Source organism: Lissotriton helveticus, chromosome 10 (genome assembly GCF_964261635.1).
Source record: "Lissotriton helveticus chromosome 10, aLisHel1.1, whole genome shotgun sequence".
Taxonomy (NCBI): domain Eukaryota; kingdom Metazoa; phylum Chordata; class Amphibia; order Caudata; family Salamandridae; genus Lissotriton; species Lissotriton helveticus.
The window spans coordinates 1,203,106,654-1,203,119,277 of record NC_136071.1 but is presented as its reverse complement, the minus strand read 5'-3'; the positions used below and the strand labels follow the sequence as shown (position 1 = coordinate 1,203,119,277).

General features: G+C 41.0%; 1 protein-coding gene across 1 annotated transcript in view; it reads left to right on the top strand.

Moving 5' to 3' along the window:
- Positions 1 to 12,624, top strand: part of F8 (coagulation factor VIII) — a 289,264-nt gene that overhangs the window by 240,025 nt on the left and 36,615 nt on the right. The window contains exon 18 of the mRNA XM_078664066.1: positions 5,716 to 5,871. Coding sequence (XP_078520192.1) covers positions 5,716 to 5,871 — 156 coding nt within the window. The remainder of the gene's footprint in view (positions 1 to 5,715; positions 5,872 to 12,624) is intronic.

The window sequence follows — 12,624 nt, the reverse complement described above, 5'->3', positions numbered from 1 at the left end:
GGTGAGTGAGCAGATGTGTGTATAGTCCTAAGTCCTAAGAATCAATCAAGAGGCAATTTGTTTTAGTCCCAGGGAGATGGTGGGTCCCCGGGGTTGCAGGGGGGGCCATGCAGGCCACCCGGCATTATTTAAAAACTTGCTCTGTGGAGGTGGTGATCCAAAGGGTACAGCGTTGCCACGAGGGCAACCTCCGCACAAATGATTTAACATGCCCTGGCAAATGTGACAGTCCCTGAGGTTTTAGGGATTCTAGGAGGGGGCCACATGTGCACCCCTCTTACATATTTACACATGCCCCGGGGGCCCACAATAAACTAAGCGTGGGAGCCTGTGCTTTGTTTAAAAAAAAAAGGATTTCAGATGGATTCTGCCGAAAATGTTTTTAAATGCTATTTTTGTGCCTGGGGGTCCCAGTCGGATTCATTGCAAAAAGTCTGCAGCACACCCTGTGTTTTCTTCTTGATATTAACCTCATCACTTTACTCAATTTCGGCATGCATACACTCCAAGTGCACTCAGTTCCTTTGGTGCACGATTCGGACAATTTCATTTGCGAAGTTGTGACACGTGACTTACGTGTCACAGAAGAGTTGCACAGCCCCATGCACATTTGTATCCAATTTAAACACGTACTCAGTAGTAAACTCAGGTTCATACAATTTTTATTCAATGTTCAATTCATGTTAGTCCATCACGTCACAGAAATAAAGTTCCACATTTTCACGCCTATTAATTGCCCTTAAATTGCCCATCCGGGCCTATCCACAGGCACGTGTAGAAACTTAATCAATCCAATATTATACTTCACCCAATGCATTTCGGTCTTGTTGACCTTCGTCAGGGGTATCTACAATTATTAAAAGAGTACATTCATCAACCCCATATCATTTACATATAACAGTAATTCAACACCAACACATATTGTGCCTGCAAGGGGGGCCACGCACGCAGGCCACCCTGCAGTATGAAAAAACTTGCCCTGTGGAGGTGGTGATCCAAAAGGTGCAGCGTTGCCACGAGGGCAACCTCCACATAAATGATTTAACATGCCCCGGCAAAGGTGGCAGTCCCCGAGGTTTTAGGGAGTCTAGGAGGGGGGCCGTGTGTGCCCCCCTCCTACATATTTACACATGCCCCCGGGGACCTGGCCCTCCCGGGGACCCCCAATAAACCAGTCGGACCCACTCGAGAGGCCTAGGGGGTCAGGATATTTCTACCCTGCCCTCTTTCTTTTCTTGGAGTGGTGGTTAGGATTATGCTGGTAATGAATAAGCTAGGAATGCTGAGAGGGTCATGGGCTGGTGAGGAGGCCTGTGTTGGTAATGAAAGGGTAGGAATGCTGCGATTGTCATGGGGTGTTGGGGAAGACTATGTTGGTAGTGAAAGGGTTTAAATGCTGAGATGGTCATGAAGTGGTGAGGAGGCCTATGTTGGGAATAAAAAAACAGGAATGCTGAGATGGTCATGGAGTGGTGGAGAAGACTACGCTGATAATTGAAAAGCATGAATGCTGGTATAGTAGTGGCTTGGTGGAGAGTATTATGCTGGCAATGAAAAATCTAGGAAAGCTGAGATAGGCATGTGGTGGTGGGGAGGACTATGCATGTAATGAAAGGGTAGGAATGCTGGGATGGTCATGGGCTGGTGAGGACTATGTTGGTAATGAAGGGGTAGGAATGCTACTAGTATTTCTACAACAATTTGATATTATATTACTCCAAGAGACCTGATCAATTACATCCGAACATATAAACGGCTTTAAAGAAAGACAACAACATGCCATCAAAAAGGGCTTAGCAGGAAGAGCATCCGGAGGTCTATCGATGTATCTGAATACCAGCATCCCATGGTCTTATGACACAATTGACACGGGACAAACATGGATCCAGTGCATCCAAATTGATCCTCAGCCCGTCCCCAGTCCAGGAGCACAGGTCACACAAGACCTTCGGTCATTGGTTATCTGCAACATCTACATACACCCAGAATCCAGGAGGAAATTAGAAAAAATCTTGACCCTGAAGGCACTCGTCAAATCTTTGCAATCCACCTTCCCACAGTCGGGGCTGATAGTTTCTGGGGATTTGAACATGTTCCTTTTACAGAGGGATCTCGCACAGAATATCCAACGAAACAAACGGAATGGGAAACCTATTCCCCCTACAATCACTAACCATCTAAAAAAGGACAAATACGGTCAACAATGTGCCCTAATGTTCGCGGAACTGGGAATGCTTAATTTGAACGGCCGCTTTTCGCAAGATCAGCCCGCATCTTCGACCAGAATTGCCAAACAGGCTCAAGCTGTATTAGACTACACCATAGTGGACCTCGAGGTACTCCAAACAATTGTCACCTACAGAATAATCCACAAATTGGAGAGTGACCACAGTTTACAATCAATTGAGCTGAGCTTCCAACAGACCAGGGCTCCAGCATGCAAAGATTTGCTTCAAATCCCGAGTCCCTACAATCTCAAGCGACTAGTTTGGAGTGGGAAGAACGTTGAAGAAATTATGACATTTGTGAAAAGTGTGCAGGCAGAAGAGGGCGTGCAAAACTTATTGTCATACCAGGATAATTGGGAAAACATGACTGCAAGTCTAACAAAAAGATTTGGCCAGCAACCCCAGAGCCACAAAAGAAAAACTAATGAAGCACACCAGGGGCTCCTGGGCTCAATAGGGCGCAAAAAAAGGATCCTAAATCAGGAAATTAGAAAACTACAAGGCAAAAATCCAACAAAGGGTGTAGACACCAAACGACAAATCTACAATCTAAGGCAAAAATACAAAAAAGACATATGGTCGGCAAAGACAAAACATCAAACTGAAACTTGGCTACAACTACTAGAAGCCAGCAAAACAAACAACAATCGGAAATTCTGGGCAGAAATCAATAAAATAGCAAATGGAGCTGCCCACGTCTTCAACGCAACCATACTACAGGAAGACTGGATCCACCATTTAGAGCAAACAGAAATGACTAATTCCCAAGCAGACCATCCAATACACAAGAAAAATGAGAAACAAGAAGAGGATCAAAACTTTGGTGAAAATTGGATCACGTCACGACAAGTGCAATCGATCCTAAAAAAATTGAGGTCGCAAGGGGCACCAGGCCCAAATGGCTTGCCAAATGGTCTCTTCAAACATGACCAAGCGTTTTGGGCTGAATACCTTACCCCTTTGTATAACAACGCTTTTCAAACAGGAAGCATTCCCCCCTCATGGAGAGGGAGCATCCTGCATCCAATTTACAAAGCAGGCGCGCGAACAGACCCAGCGAATTATAGGCTGATAGCGCTTATTGACATAGAGGCCAAAGTATACGCATCCAACCTCCTGCAAGCACTGGAGGACTGGGTCAGCTCCAACAACATTCTGCCAATTACCCAGACGGGGTTCAGGCCAGGAACCAACACATTATGCAACCTGTTAGCCCTAAACCTCCTTGTCGACAGTGCAAAGGCCAAATCAATAAAACTCTATACCTGTTTTGTCGACTTAAAAGCGGCGTTTGACACAGTCCCAAGGGAGACCCTGTGGAAAAAGATGGATAGTTGGGGCATACCATCGAAGCTGTTACAGGCCATCATTGACTTATACACATCGACCTGGGTCAAGATCAAAATAGGCAATGGTGATAGAACAACAGAAAAAATCCCCACCCGAAATGGCCTCAAGCAGGGATGTGTCTTGGCCCCTACCCTCTTTAATATCTTCACCGCGGATCTGGACAAGAGCATTGCGGAGATTGAAAGTGACCCCCCCAAGCTAGCTCAGCACAAAATAAGGAGTATGCAGTACACCGATGACATCGTTCTTTGCAGCCAGACCCCCTTGGGACTACAACGCTCCATCACAAGGCTGCATGAATTTACCCGTACGCACGGGCTGCAACTCAATTACAAAAAAACTAAAATCGTCTGCTTTGCACCACGGCCAGGGCGGCAAAAATTCAAATGGCACATTGAGGGAAATATGATTGAACAAAGCCCCTCTTACAAGTACCTGGGAGTACTGGTTGACGCAAGATGGACATTAAAAGACCAACGACTGCACAGAAAAGCTCAGGCCAATAAATTACGCTTTGCTTTAAATCTACTAAAAACAAAACTGAATTGTCCTTCCAACTCACATCTGTTGAAGGTGATCGCAGCTAAATTTTTGCCATCGATCGCGTACAGCTCAGAATTATTCAGAGGCAAAGACGCAAACTTTCTGAATCTCCAACAGTCAGTGCTGTTCAAACACATCTTTCAAATTCCGAAGCTCGCCTCACAAGCGCAAGTACGCCTTGAATTTGGGCTATTAAATCAGCACCAAGCCAGACAAGGGGCAATACTAAAAATGTGCTGGAAATTAAGAGCAGCGCAAGAGGACACGCTGATGGGTCTCTGCTGGACTGAAATAAATAAACAAACAAAAGGAAAAGACGCATGGAAAGCAAAACTTGCAGAAGGTCTGTCAAATCTTAATATGCAAGAGGCATGGAACACCGGTCACACCTTTGCGACCTTCAAAAAAACATCCAATGGTGCGGCAAAACTAGAATTTTTGGATCGCCGACAAAGCTGCACTAGCAAAGAAAAAACACGGCTGGATGGTACTTGCAACATATGAGAGGTGTGTCCCGCAACCTTACTTAGTTAACCACATAACACCATCTACACAACAGATGCTCCTACGAGTACGGCTGGGAACTTACATCTCAAAAGACCAGACCCCTGCATGGAAGCAAACGTGGCCAACATCACTCTGCAGACTCTGTGGTCATGCAGAAGAAACTTTGCTTCATCTTCTGTGCATCTGCCCAACCCTCACAAACCTGAGACGATACTATCTCTTGCATATATTTCGCTCATTCCAAGTCAGAACATGTCGGCCGGCAGTCATGCTAGCACTGAACAGCCAGCAGCTGCAGGCAGCCTGTAGGGCCACCAGATTCCTTCAGAAGGCGAGCCTCCTAATAATGCAAACGGAAAAAATGGCGAATAATGGTACCAAATCAAAGGACTAAAGATTACAAAAGACTCTGATTTCAGCAAATGTCAAATTGCTTTATTTTTTTTTTTTCTTCAGTCTTCCCTTTTAAAACAAAGAGTAAATGTAGGTTTTCATTTATCTTTCATTCTAATGATTTTATGTAATATTCTCTTTGCAAATTTTGTAAAGGTTTTAATTAACCACATACAATAAAATATTTTACTTTACTGGGTAGGAATGCTGGGATGGTCATGGGCTGGTGAGGAGGCCTGTGTTGGTAATAAACAAACTAGGAATGCTGCTGGAGTCATGGGGTGTTGAGGAGGACTATGTTGGTAATGAAAAAGCTAGGAATGCTTAGAGAGTCATGGTGGGGGGAGGAGTTCTATATTCGTAATGAAAGAGGTAGTAATGCTAAGATGATTATCTGGTGTTTACATCATACTCTGTTGTTCCTAGGAAGGTTGTGAGTGATGCAGTAATTATGAGATTATTATGGGGTCTTTGTTTACTTGGGCAGCTGGGACCACTGAGAGGATACGATTCTGTTGCTTCTTTGAAAGCTCTGGATAATACTGATGGAAGTCTGTGTTCTGTTTGTTAGTATATGCAAATGGTTTGTGAACTCATGATATGTTGTTTTGCATTGATAATAGTAGTAAAATAGCAAGAGTGTGCCTCAGGGTGCTATTGCCCTGTTGTGATGAACTATACTCACTTTCCACAGGTCGACCTTCTTCGTCCGAAGCTCATTCATGGTTTAAAGACACAGGGGGCCCGTCAGCGCCTCTCCAGTCTCTACATTTCTCAGTTCATCATCTTTCACAGTCAGGATGGGAAGAGATGGAGGCGCTATAGAGGAAACTCCACAAACTCTCAAATGGTGAGTAAACATGGCGTCTAGGAGGATGAGGTCGTGAAACCAGATGCAAACTCAAGATCTGCCCAGGAAATAATAGTAGAAAAGGTGGAGCTACTTTGTCCTCCTTGAGGCATGTCCATCACTAGGGGGTGACCAAGGACCAAGCTGGTTAGCTTTTGTGGAGATGCGTGGGTCTCTTGATGGAGTCAACGGCATCTCTTATTGGATGGAATGCTCCACTTAACAACTGTGTTGCAACTGTAAGTGTGTGTGATTTTAGTGACATAGTTAGTGAAGGGATGTGTTCCTGGTTGTGTCTCTATCCAAGGACCACCATTGCTGCCTCTGATGCTTCCTTCAAGGCATAGAAAGTCTGTTCCTATTTGGAAGCTACTTGGAAGACTGATCTTCACATGTGTCAGGAAGAAGACTTTCTTTGTTCCTTCACCAGACTCTGGGACCCTTGGATGGCAGCACCTTCCTGCAGATAAACAAACACGAGAGGCATTTCCTCATTCCATGTGGAAAGAGCAAAAAACGAGGAGAAATGAACACATTTCTCCTTGTTACGCCTCACCTCGGGAGGCGTACAGATTTGATGCTTCTCCAGGCTAATTCATGGGGCCACTCAGGGCGGCTTTGCAAGGCTTCATAAATAGAAATGAGAGACCGTCGTCACGCATGTACCACTTTACGTGGATGCAGGGCTCTCATAAGTAAGTCCCCTGGTTTTACAAACACCATCTAGGTTGGAGTGTAATTATTCCTGAATTGTTGTGAAATAGCTATGAGTTATGTAGTCCAAATGCGTAGAGGTCTACAACATAGCCATATCATTTATTCTATCGCAGGGCTTCTATATTTACCTTGTGAGCACATTCGGCTCAGAGCAAGTCATCTTTGTAAGTGAGGCTAGCGGTGGGAGTTTGTTCTTGGTGACAACCTTTTCAGTGGATCTATGACAGAATATAGACATACAAAAATATCGAAGCAAAAATATCGACATCAAAAATATCGAAGTTCTATCTACATAAAGGTAAGTAAAAAAATATAGAGAAAAAAATATCGTAGTACAAAGATATCGAAGTAAAAAATATCGTTTTTTTAAATGTATTAATAATAATGTAAAAATAATTTAAAAATACATATAATTTAACAAATTATAGATATAAACGTTAAAACATATTTAAAAAATAATAACTAATACATATACATTTAAAATAAATTAAAAATTCTACATATAAATTAATATTTATCTACTTACTCCACATATTGCATCAGTAGGGAAAGCGTTGGATAGCGTAGGGGTGAAAATTACTATTCCAACTTCAGAGGGTCCAACAGTAGGGAAAGCGTTGAATAGCATAGGGGTAAACATTACTATTCCCACTCCAAAGGGTGCAACAGTAGGGAAAGCGTTGGGTAGCGTAGGGGTAAAAATTACTATTCCCACTCCAGAGGGTGCAACACTAGGGAAAGCGTTGGATAGCGTAGAGGTAAACATTACTATTCCCACTCCAAAGGGTGCAACAGTAGGGAAAGTGTTGGATAGCGTAAGGGTAAAATTTACTATTACCACTCCAGAGGGTGCAACAGTAGGGAAAGCGCTGGATAGCGTAGGGGTAAAAATTACTATTCCCACTCCAGAGGGTGCGACAGTAGGGAAAGTGTTGGATAGCGTAGGGGTAAAATTTACTATTCCCACTCCAGAGGGTGCAACAGTAGGGAAAGCGCTGGATAGCATAGCGTAGGGGTAAAAATTACTATTCCCACTCCAGTGATTCCAACAGTGGGGAAAGCATTGGATAGCGTAGGGGTAAAAATTACTATTCCAACTTCAGAGGGTGCAACAGTAGGGAAAGCGTTGAATAGCATAGGGGTGAAAATTACTATTTCCACTCCAAAGGGTGCAACAGTAAGGAAAGCATTGGATAGCGTAGGGTTAAAAATTACTATTCCCACTCCAGAGGGTGCAACACTAGGGAAAGTGTTGGATAGCGTAGAGGTAAACATTACTATTCCCACTCCAAAGGGTGCAACAGTAGGGAAAGCATTGGATAGCGTGGGGGTAAAAATTACTATTCCCACTCCAGAGAGTGCAACAGTAGGGAAAGTGTTGGATAGCGTAAGGGTAAAATTTACTATTCCCACTCCAGAGGGTGCAACAGTAGGGAAAGCGCTGGATAGCGTGGGGGTAAAAATTACTATTCCCACTCCAGAGGGTGCAACAGTTGGGAAAGCGTTGGATAGCATAGGGGAAAAAATGACTATTCCCACTCCAGAGGGTGCAACAGTAGGGAAAGCGCAGGATAGCGTCGGTGTAAAAATTACTATTCCCACTCCAAAGGGTGCAACAGTAGGGAAAGCGTTGGATAGCGTGGGGGTAAAAATTACTATTCCCACTCCAGAGGGTGCAATAGTAGACAAAGCGCAGGATAGCGTAGGCGTTATATTAACATACTTATCAATTACATATTTTTTTAAAGAAAAAACATGTAATATTTTATTTACAAAAATATATTACTAAATACCAAATATTTATAATGAATATTTACTAAAATATCAAAAAATTACTTCCCACGCTACTCCCCCTTTAACCCACAACACACTACACATACAAAAAAACACAATTAATCTAAATATCAATTAATCAATTAATAACAATTAATATTATTAAATGAATGTAATTATAAATTAACTAATTGACACATATTAATGACCAATTAATAATTAATGACCAATTATTAATTAATTAACAAGAAATTTACAAGAATAAACAATATTTATTAATAAACTATTTATAATTAATATGATAAATTAATTAAAAAAAACTAATTACCAATTAATTAATTAACAATTAATTAATAAATTTCAATAAATAAATACAATCTCTTTAATTAATTTAATTTAATTATTTCACACGCTAATCCCCTATAAACACACAACCCACTACACATAAATAAATCACATAAAAAATGTAATTATCATTTAATCACTTAATAATAAGTAATTACCAATTAATTATTAATTAACAATAACAAAAAATAAAAAATATTACTACATTAACTCTAATTATTTAATTAACTAATTAATAATAATTAAATTACCAATTAATTAATAATTAACAATTAATTATTACTCAAAAATATTTAAAAACATAATAATTAATTCATTATAATTAAATTACTTCCCACCCTATTCCCCTATAAACCCACAACCCGCTCTGATACTAAAACGCAAAATGTAAACAAAATTACCAATTTCTAAACATACATTAAAAACATGTTTAACAAACATATAAAACATATAATAAAATACATAACACTAAACATAATTTCAATATTAATAACATAGATACCTTAGAATCGATATTCTGTCCATCGATATTATTGCACATCGATATTCTATACCATCGAAATTAAAACATCGATATTATTGTATATCGATATTTTAATTTTTATATTTTGGTTACCTACCCTTTTCAAAGACATACGCTCAAATCCATAGTAATGCCAACATTTACTTTTAGTTCTTCCATTATGTGCATTCTTAAGGAGCTTGCCTTGGCTATTTTTCAATCACAAACTTAGATTAACAATGCAGTGTAAGTTCAATAAGGATCGTATCTCTCTCGTATAGGTTTTATCCGGCTAATTAATTGTCTTTATTTCGAGAACTGAAGATGAAATAAAACAGATGCAATGACCTTTGAGTACATTGCAGTGATTCGTTGTGCCACTGCGCAACCTTCTTAGATATTTAAAAATCTGTTTAAAGATTTCTAATGATGATAGATTTTGTTTTCTGAGCTGAAATATGATTAAACCATGATCATTTATTAGCAACAGGTCATCTTATTTGGTTCCTTGTTCTATTCATTTTCCATCTATCTTCTAAGATGAGTTTCTACAAGTTACTAAAGGACATCACTTTGGTTGTCCCTAGACTTACTGCTCAGTCATTCGCATGGTGTATTCATGGAGCTTAGAGAGTTGAGTTTGCCGGCCTGATGGAGTTCAGAAGAAGAGAATTCTATTGCCCACATAGACTAGATAAGTAAGAGCCTGATACACAATCTAGATGTGATGATACACCCAATATGTATAGGGAAAAAGAGGGGTATCAAGAAGCATCCCTGCCTCAGGCTGTTCGATGTGGGCGCCCTTTGAGAGAGAGACCTATTGCAAGTGAACTTGATTTTCAGCCACGTTTTGTTGTGTATGCAATCAAAATATCTAATAATGTTCAGCCAGTTCCCCTTTTTCATAGTTTGTCCCACAGTCGGCTCTGACTAACCCTGTCTGGGGTTGAACTGGACTCAGTGTGACACGCATACAGCAAAAGACGGTTCTTTATTTGTTCACAACTTGTAATTTAAGGGCTATGATGTTGTTGACAGTGGAGCAACCTATTTGAAATCCTGAATGGTTGTATTGAAGTAAGTTACGTTCAATTGAACTGAACAAGTTTATCCAGTAAGTAGGCTCGCCTGTTTTCATTTTCTATTTTTTGTAAATTCTGTTGGGGGGTTTTCAGTGTTTTTAGTACCTGAAAAAACTGTGGTTATCAGTTGTTACACTTTTTCCAACATTAAAAACAACAGAAACAGTGTTTTCCTGGGGCCTCATTTATGAAAAGTGACGCATCGCTGCGTGAAAACAGCGATGCGTCACTTTTCACTGCGCTCTCCCTGCGACATGAATGATGCGTCATATTTAATGTATGACGCATCATGTCGCAAGGAGTTACAGATACGTCAGTATTTCTGACGTATCTGTAGGCGCAAAAGTGACGCATTGCTGGAGTGTGTCACAAAAGTGACGCAACTCCAGCAATGCGTCCTTTCACATGGGGAAAGCCCCATGTGAAAATGCTTGCGTCAGTCTTACGCCTGCTGTAAGGCAGGTGCAAGATTTTGACGCAACGGCGTCCTAAAAGTGACGCAGTGAAATCTCATAGATTTCACTGCGTCACTATTACGAGGCTTTTTTGCGGGGGAACGCCCCCTCTGCATACATTATACCTGACGCAGGTATAATGTAGCACAGGGGTTTACAAAGTGACGCATCTGCTTAGATGCGTCACTTTGTAAATAGTGCGCATCAGGAGGCATGTTTTACGCCGCCGATGCGTCACAAAAAGTGACGCATCGGAAGCGCAAAACTCACGCAAGGCCTCATAAATGAGGCCCCTGGTGTATAAGGACTGTTTTGTATTTATTATTGCTTGCCTTCTCCACTGTTAGTGCTCGGTATATAGACAGTCTACTTACAGTGTGCATGAGTTCCAAATATATTTTTACAAATCAATTTTATTGTAGTACGCCATACAATACTTCTTCTCTGAGTCTTTTTTTTCATGCGCACTCGCTCTTTCCTTCGAATGTAAACTTTTGTCTATGAAAAGGCCCTCTCAGCATTGGCACTTGAGACGGGCAACACCAAAGCAGCCAGTACACAATTTGATAACTCTGCCCACTGACATAGCTTTCCGTGCCAATACTGGTGCACCTGAAGATTGAGATTCTCTGGGACAGGTTTAGCAACATATGCGTTGAACTGGGCGCTTATGCCCTCAAACTTATTGAAGCAGTCAAAAATGAAGCAGTACATTCCAAAGTACTTAGAAAATCCCCCTTTTCAGAAGGGATCTAGAACTTGTGCAGAATACCACTGTGAGGCTTCCATGACTTCAAATACCATGGTTGGTGAAGGGGCATTTCTATGCACAATTGTAAGCCATTTCTCATGCATTGTAACAATCCTGGATTGCTCCTCAACATTTCTTTACTTACCAAGTGGCAAGCATTCTAACTTAAACATGTGGCAGTGCCAAAGTCACTTAAAGTGTCGCCCAGCCTACTCTTAAGGAGATGTTTCACATCTACACCAATTGATGCTGAACAGTTTGTAGACAAGGGTGTTTTCACACTCTACTTTTTTGATGATGTCCACTACAGCAGTCAAGTTTTCCTGTAAAAACCTAAGAATGCAGTAGAGTGTACTTTTTTCACATCAATACCAATAAGTACCCAAAGATCCTCACATTTCTTGCCTTTGCCATCATCACAAAGCATAAATCCTGACAACTGTCGCCACATGGATAATATAGCATTTACAGTCTGTGAAACTGAGAATCACCGGATAAATGACAGTTGGAATAACCAGAATGGACTACAAAGTCAATAGCATTCTTCATCCACTCTGAAGATTGTAAAGATGCTTTCAGCATACCATCTAGCAGGTGTAGTGGATCTCTTACTGGGAGGCACTTCGGCTCAGGTATCGATTTTTGACAGTTCATCACATAACTTTTTGATATACGCAGCTGAATAACTGCAAATGCAAACAATATCACTCCAATCTTTGTTGAACTTGGTATAAATCTTTTGCAGAAACATTCTAAGTGATACTGCGTTCCATGTTTTCCAACAGTCTGGTGTTATGTTTTCACTTTTTACCACTAACCCAGATGCTTTTTGAAAGCACTGTTTTCACATTTTCCTGTCAATACACCTTGCATTGAATGTTTGGGGTGTTTGACAATTCACCTACTATCAATACTGACTCGCTAGAAAAGGGGGCTGATGTATCAAAGAGTTTCACCCATTCTCTGTGGGTAAATATGATTGTACATATTGGGAAAGATTCTTATGAACAGCAAAACACACAAGATGATGGACGGAATGTTGCACAATGGCAAAACATTCACCCCCAGTCACAGATCTGGGTTTAATCCATCGTTATTTTGCTCACCAAGCCACCCGAGTTCAGA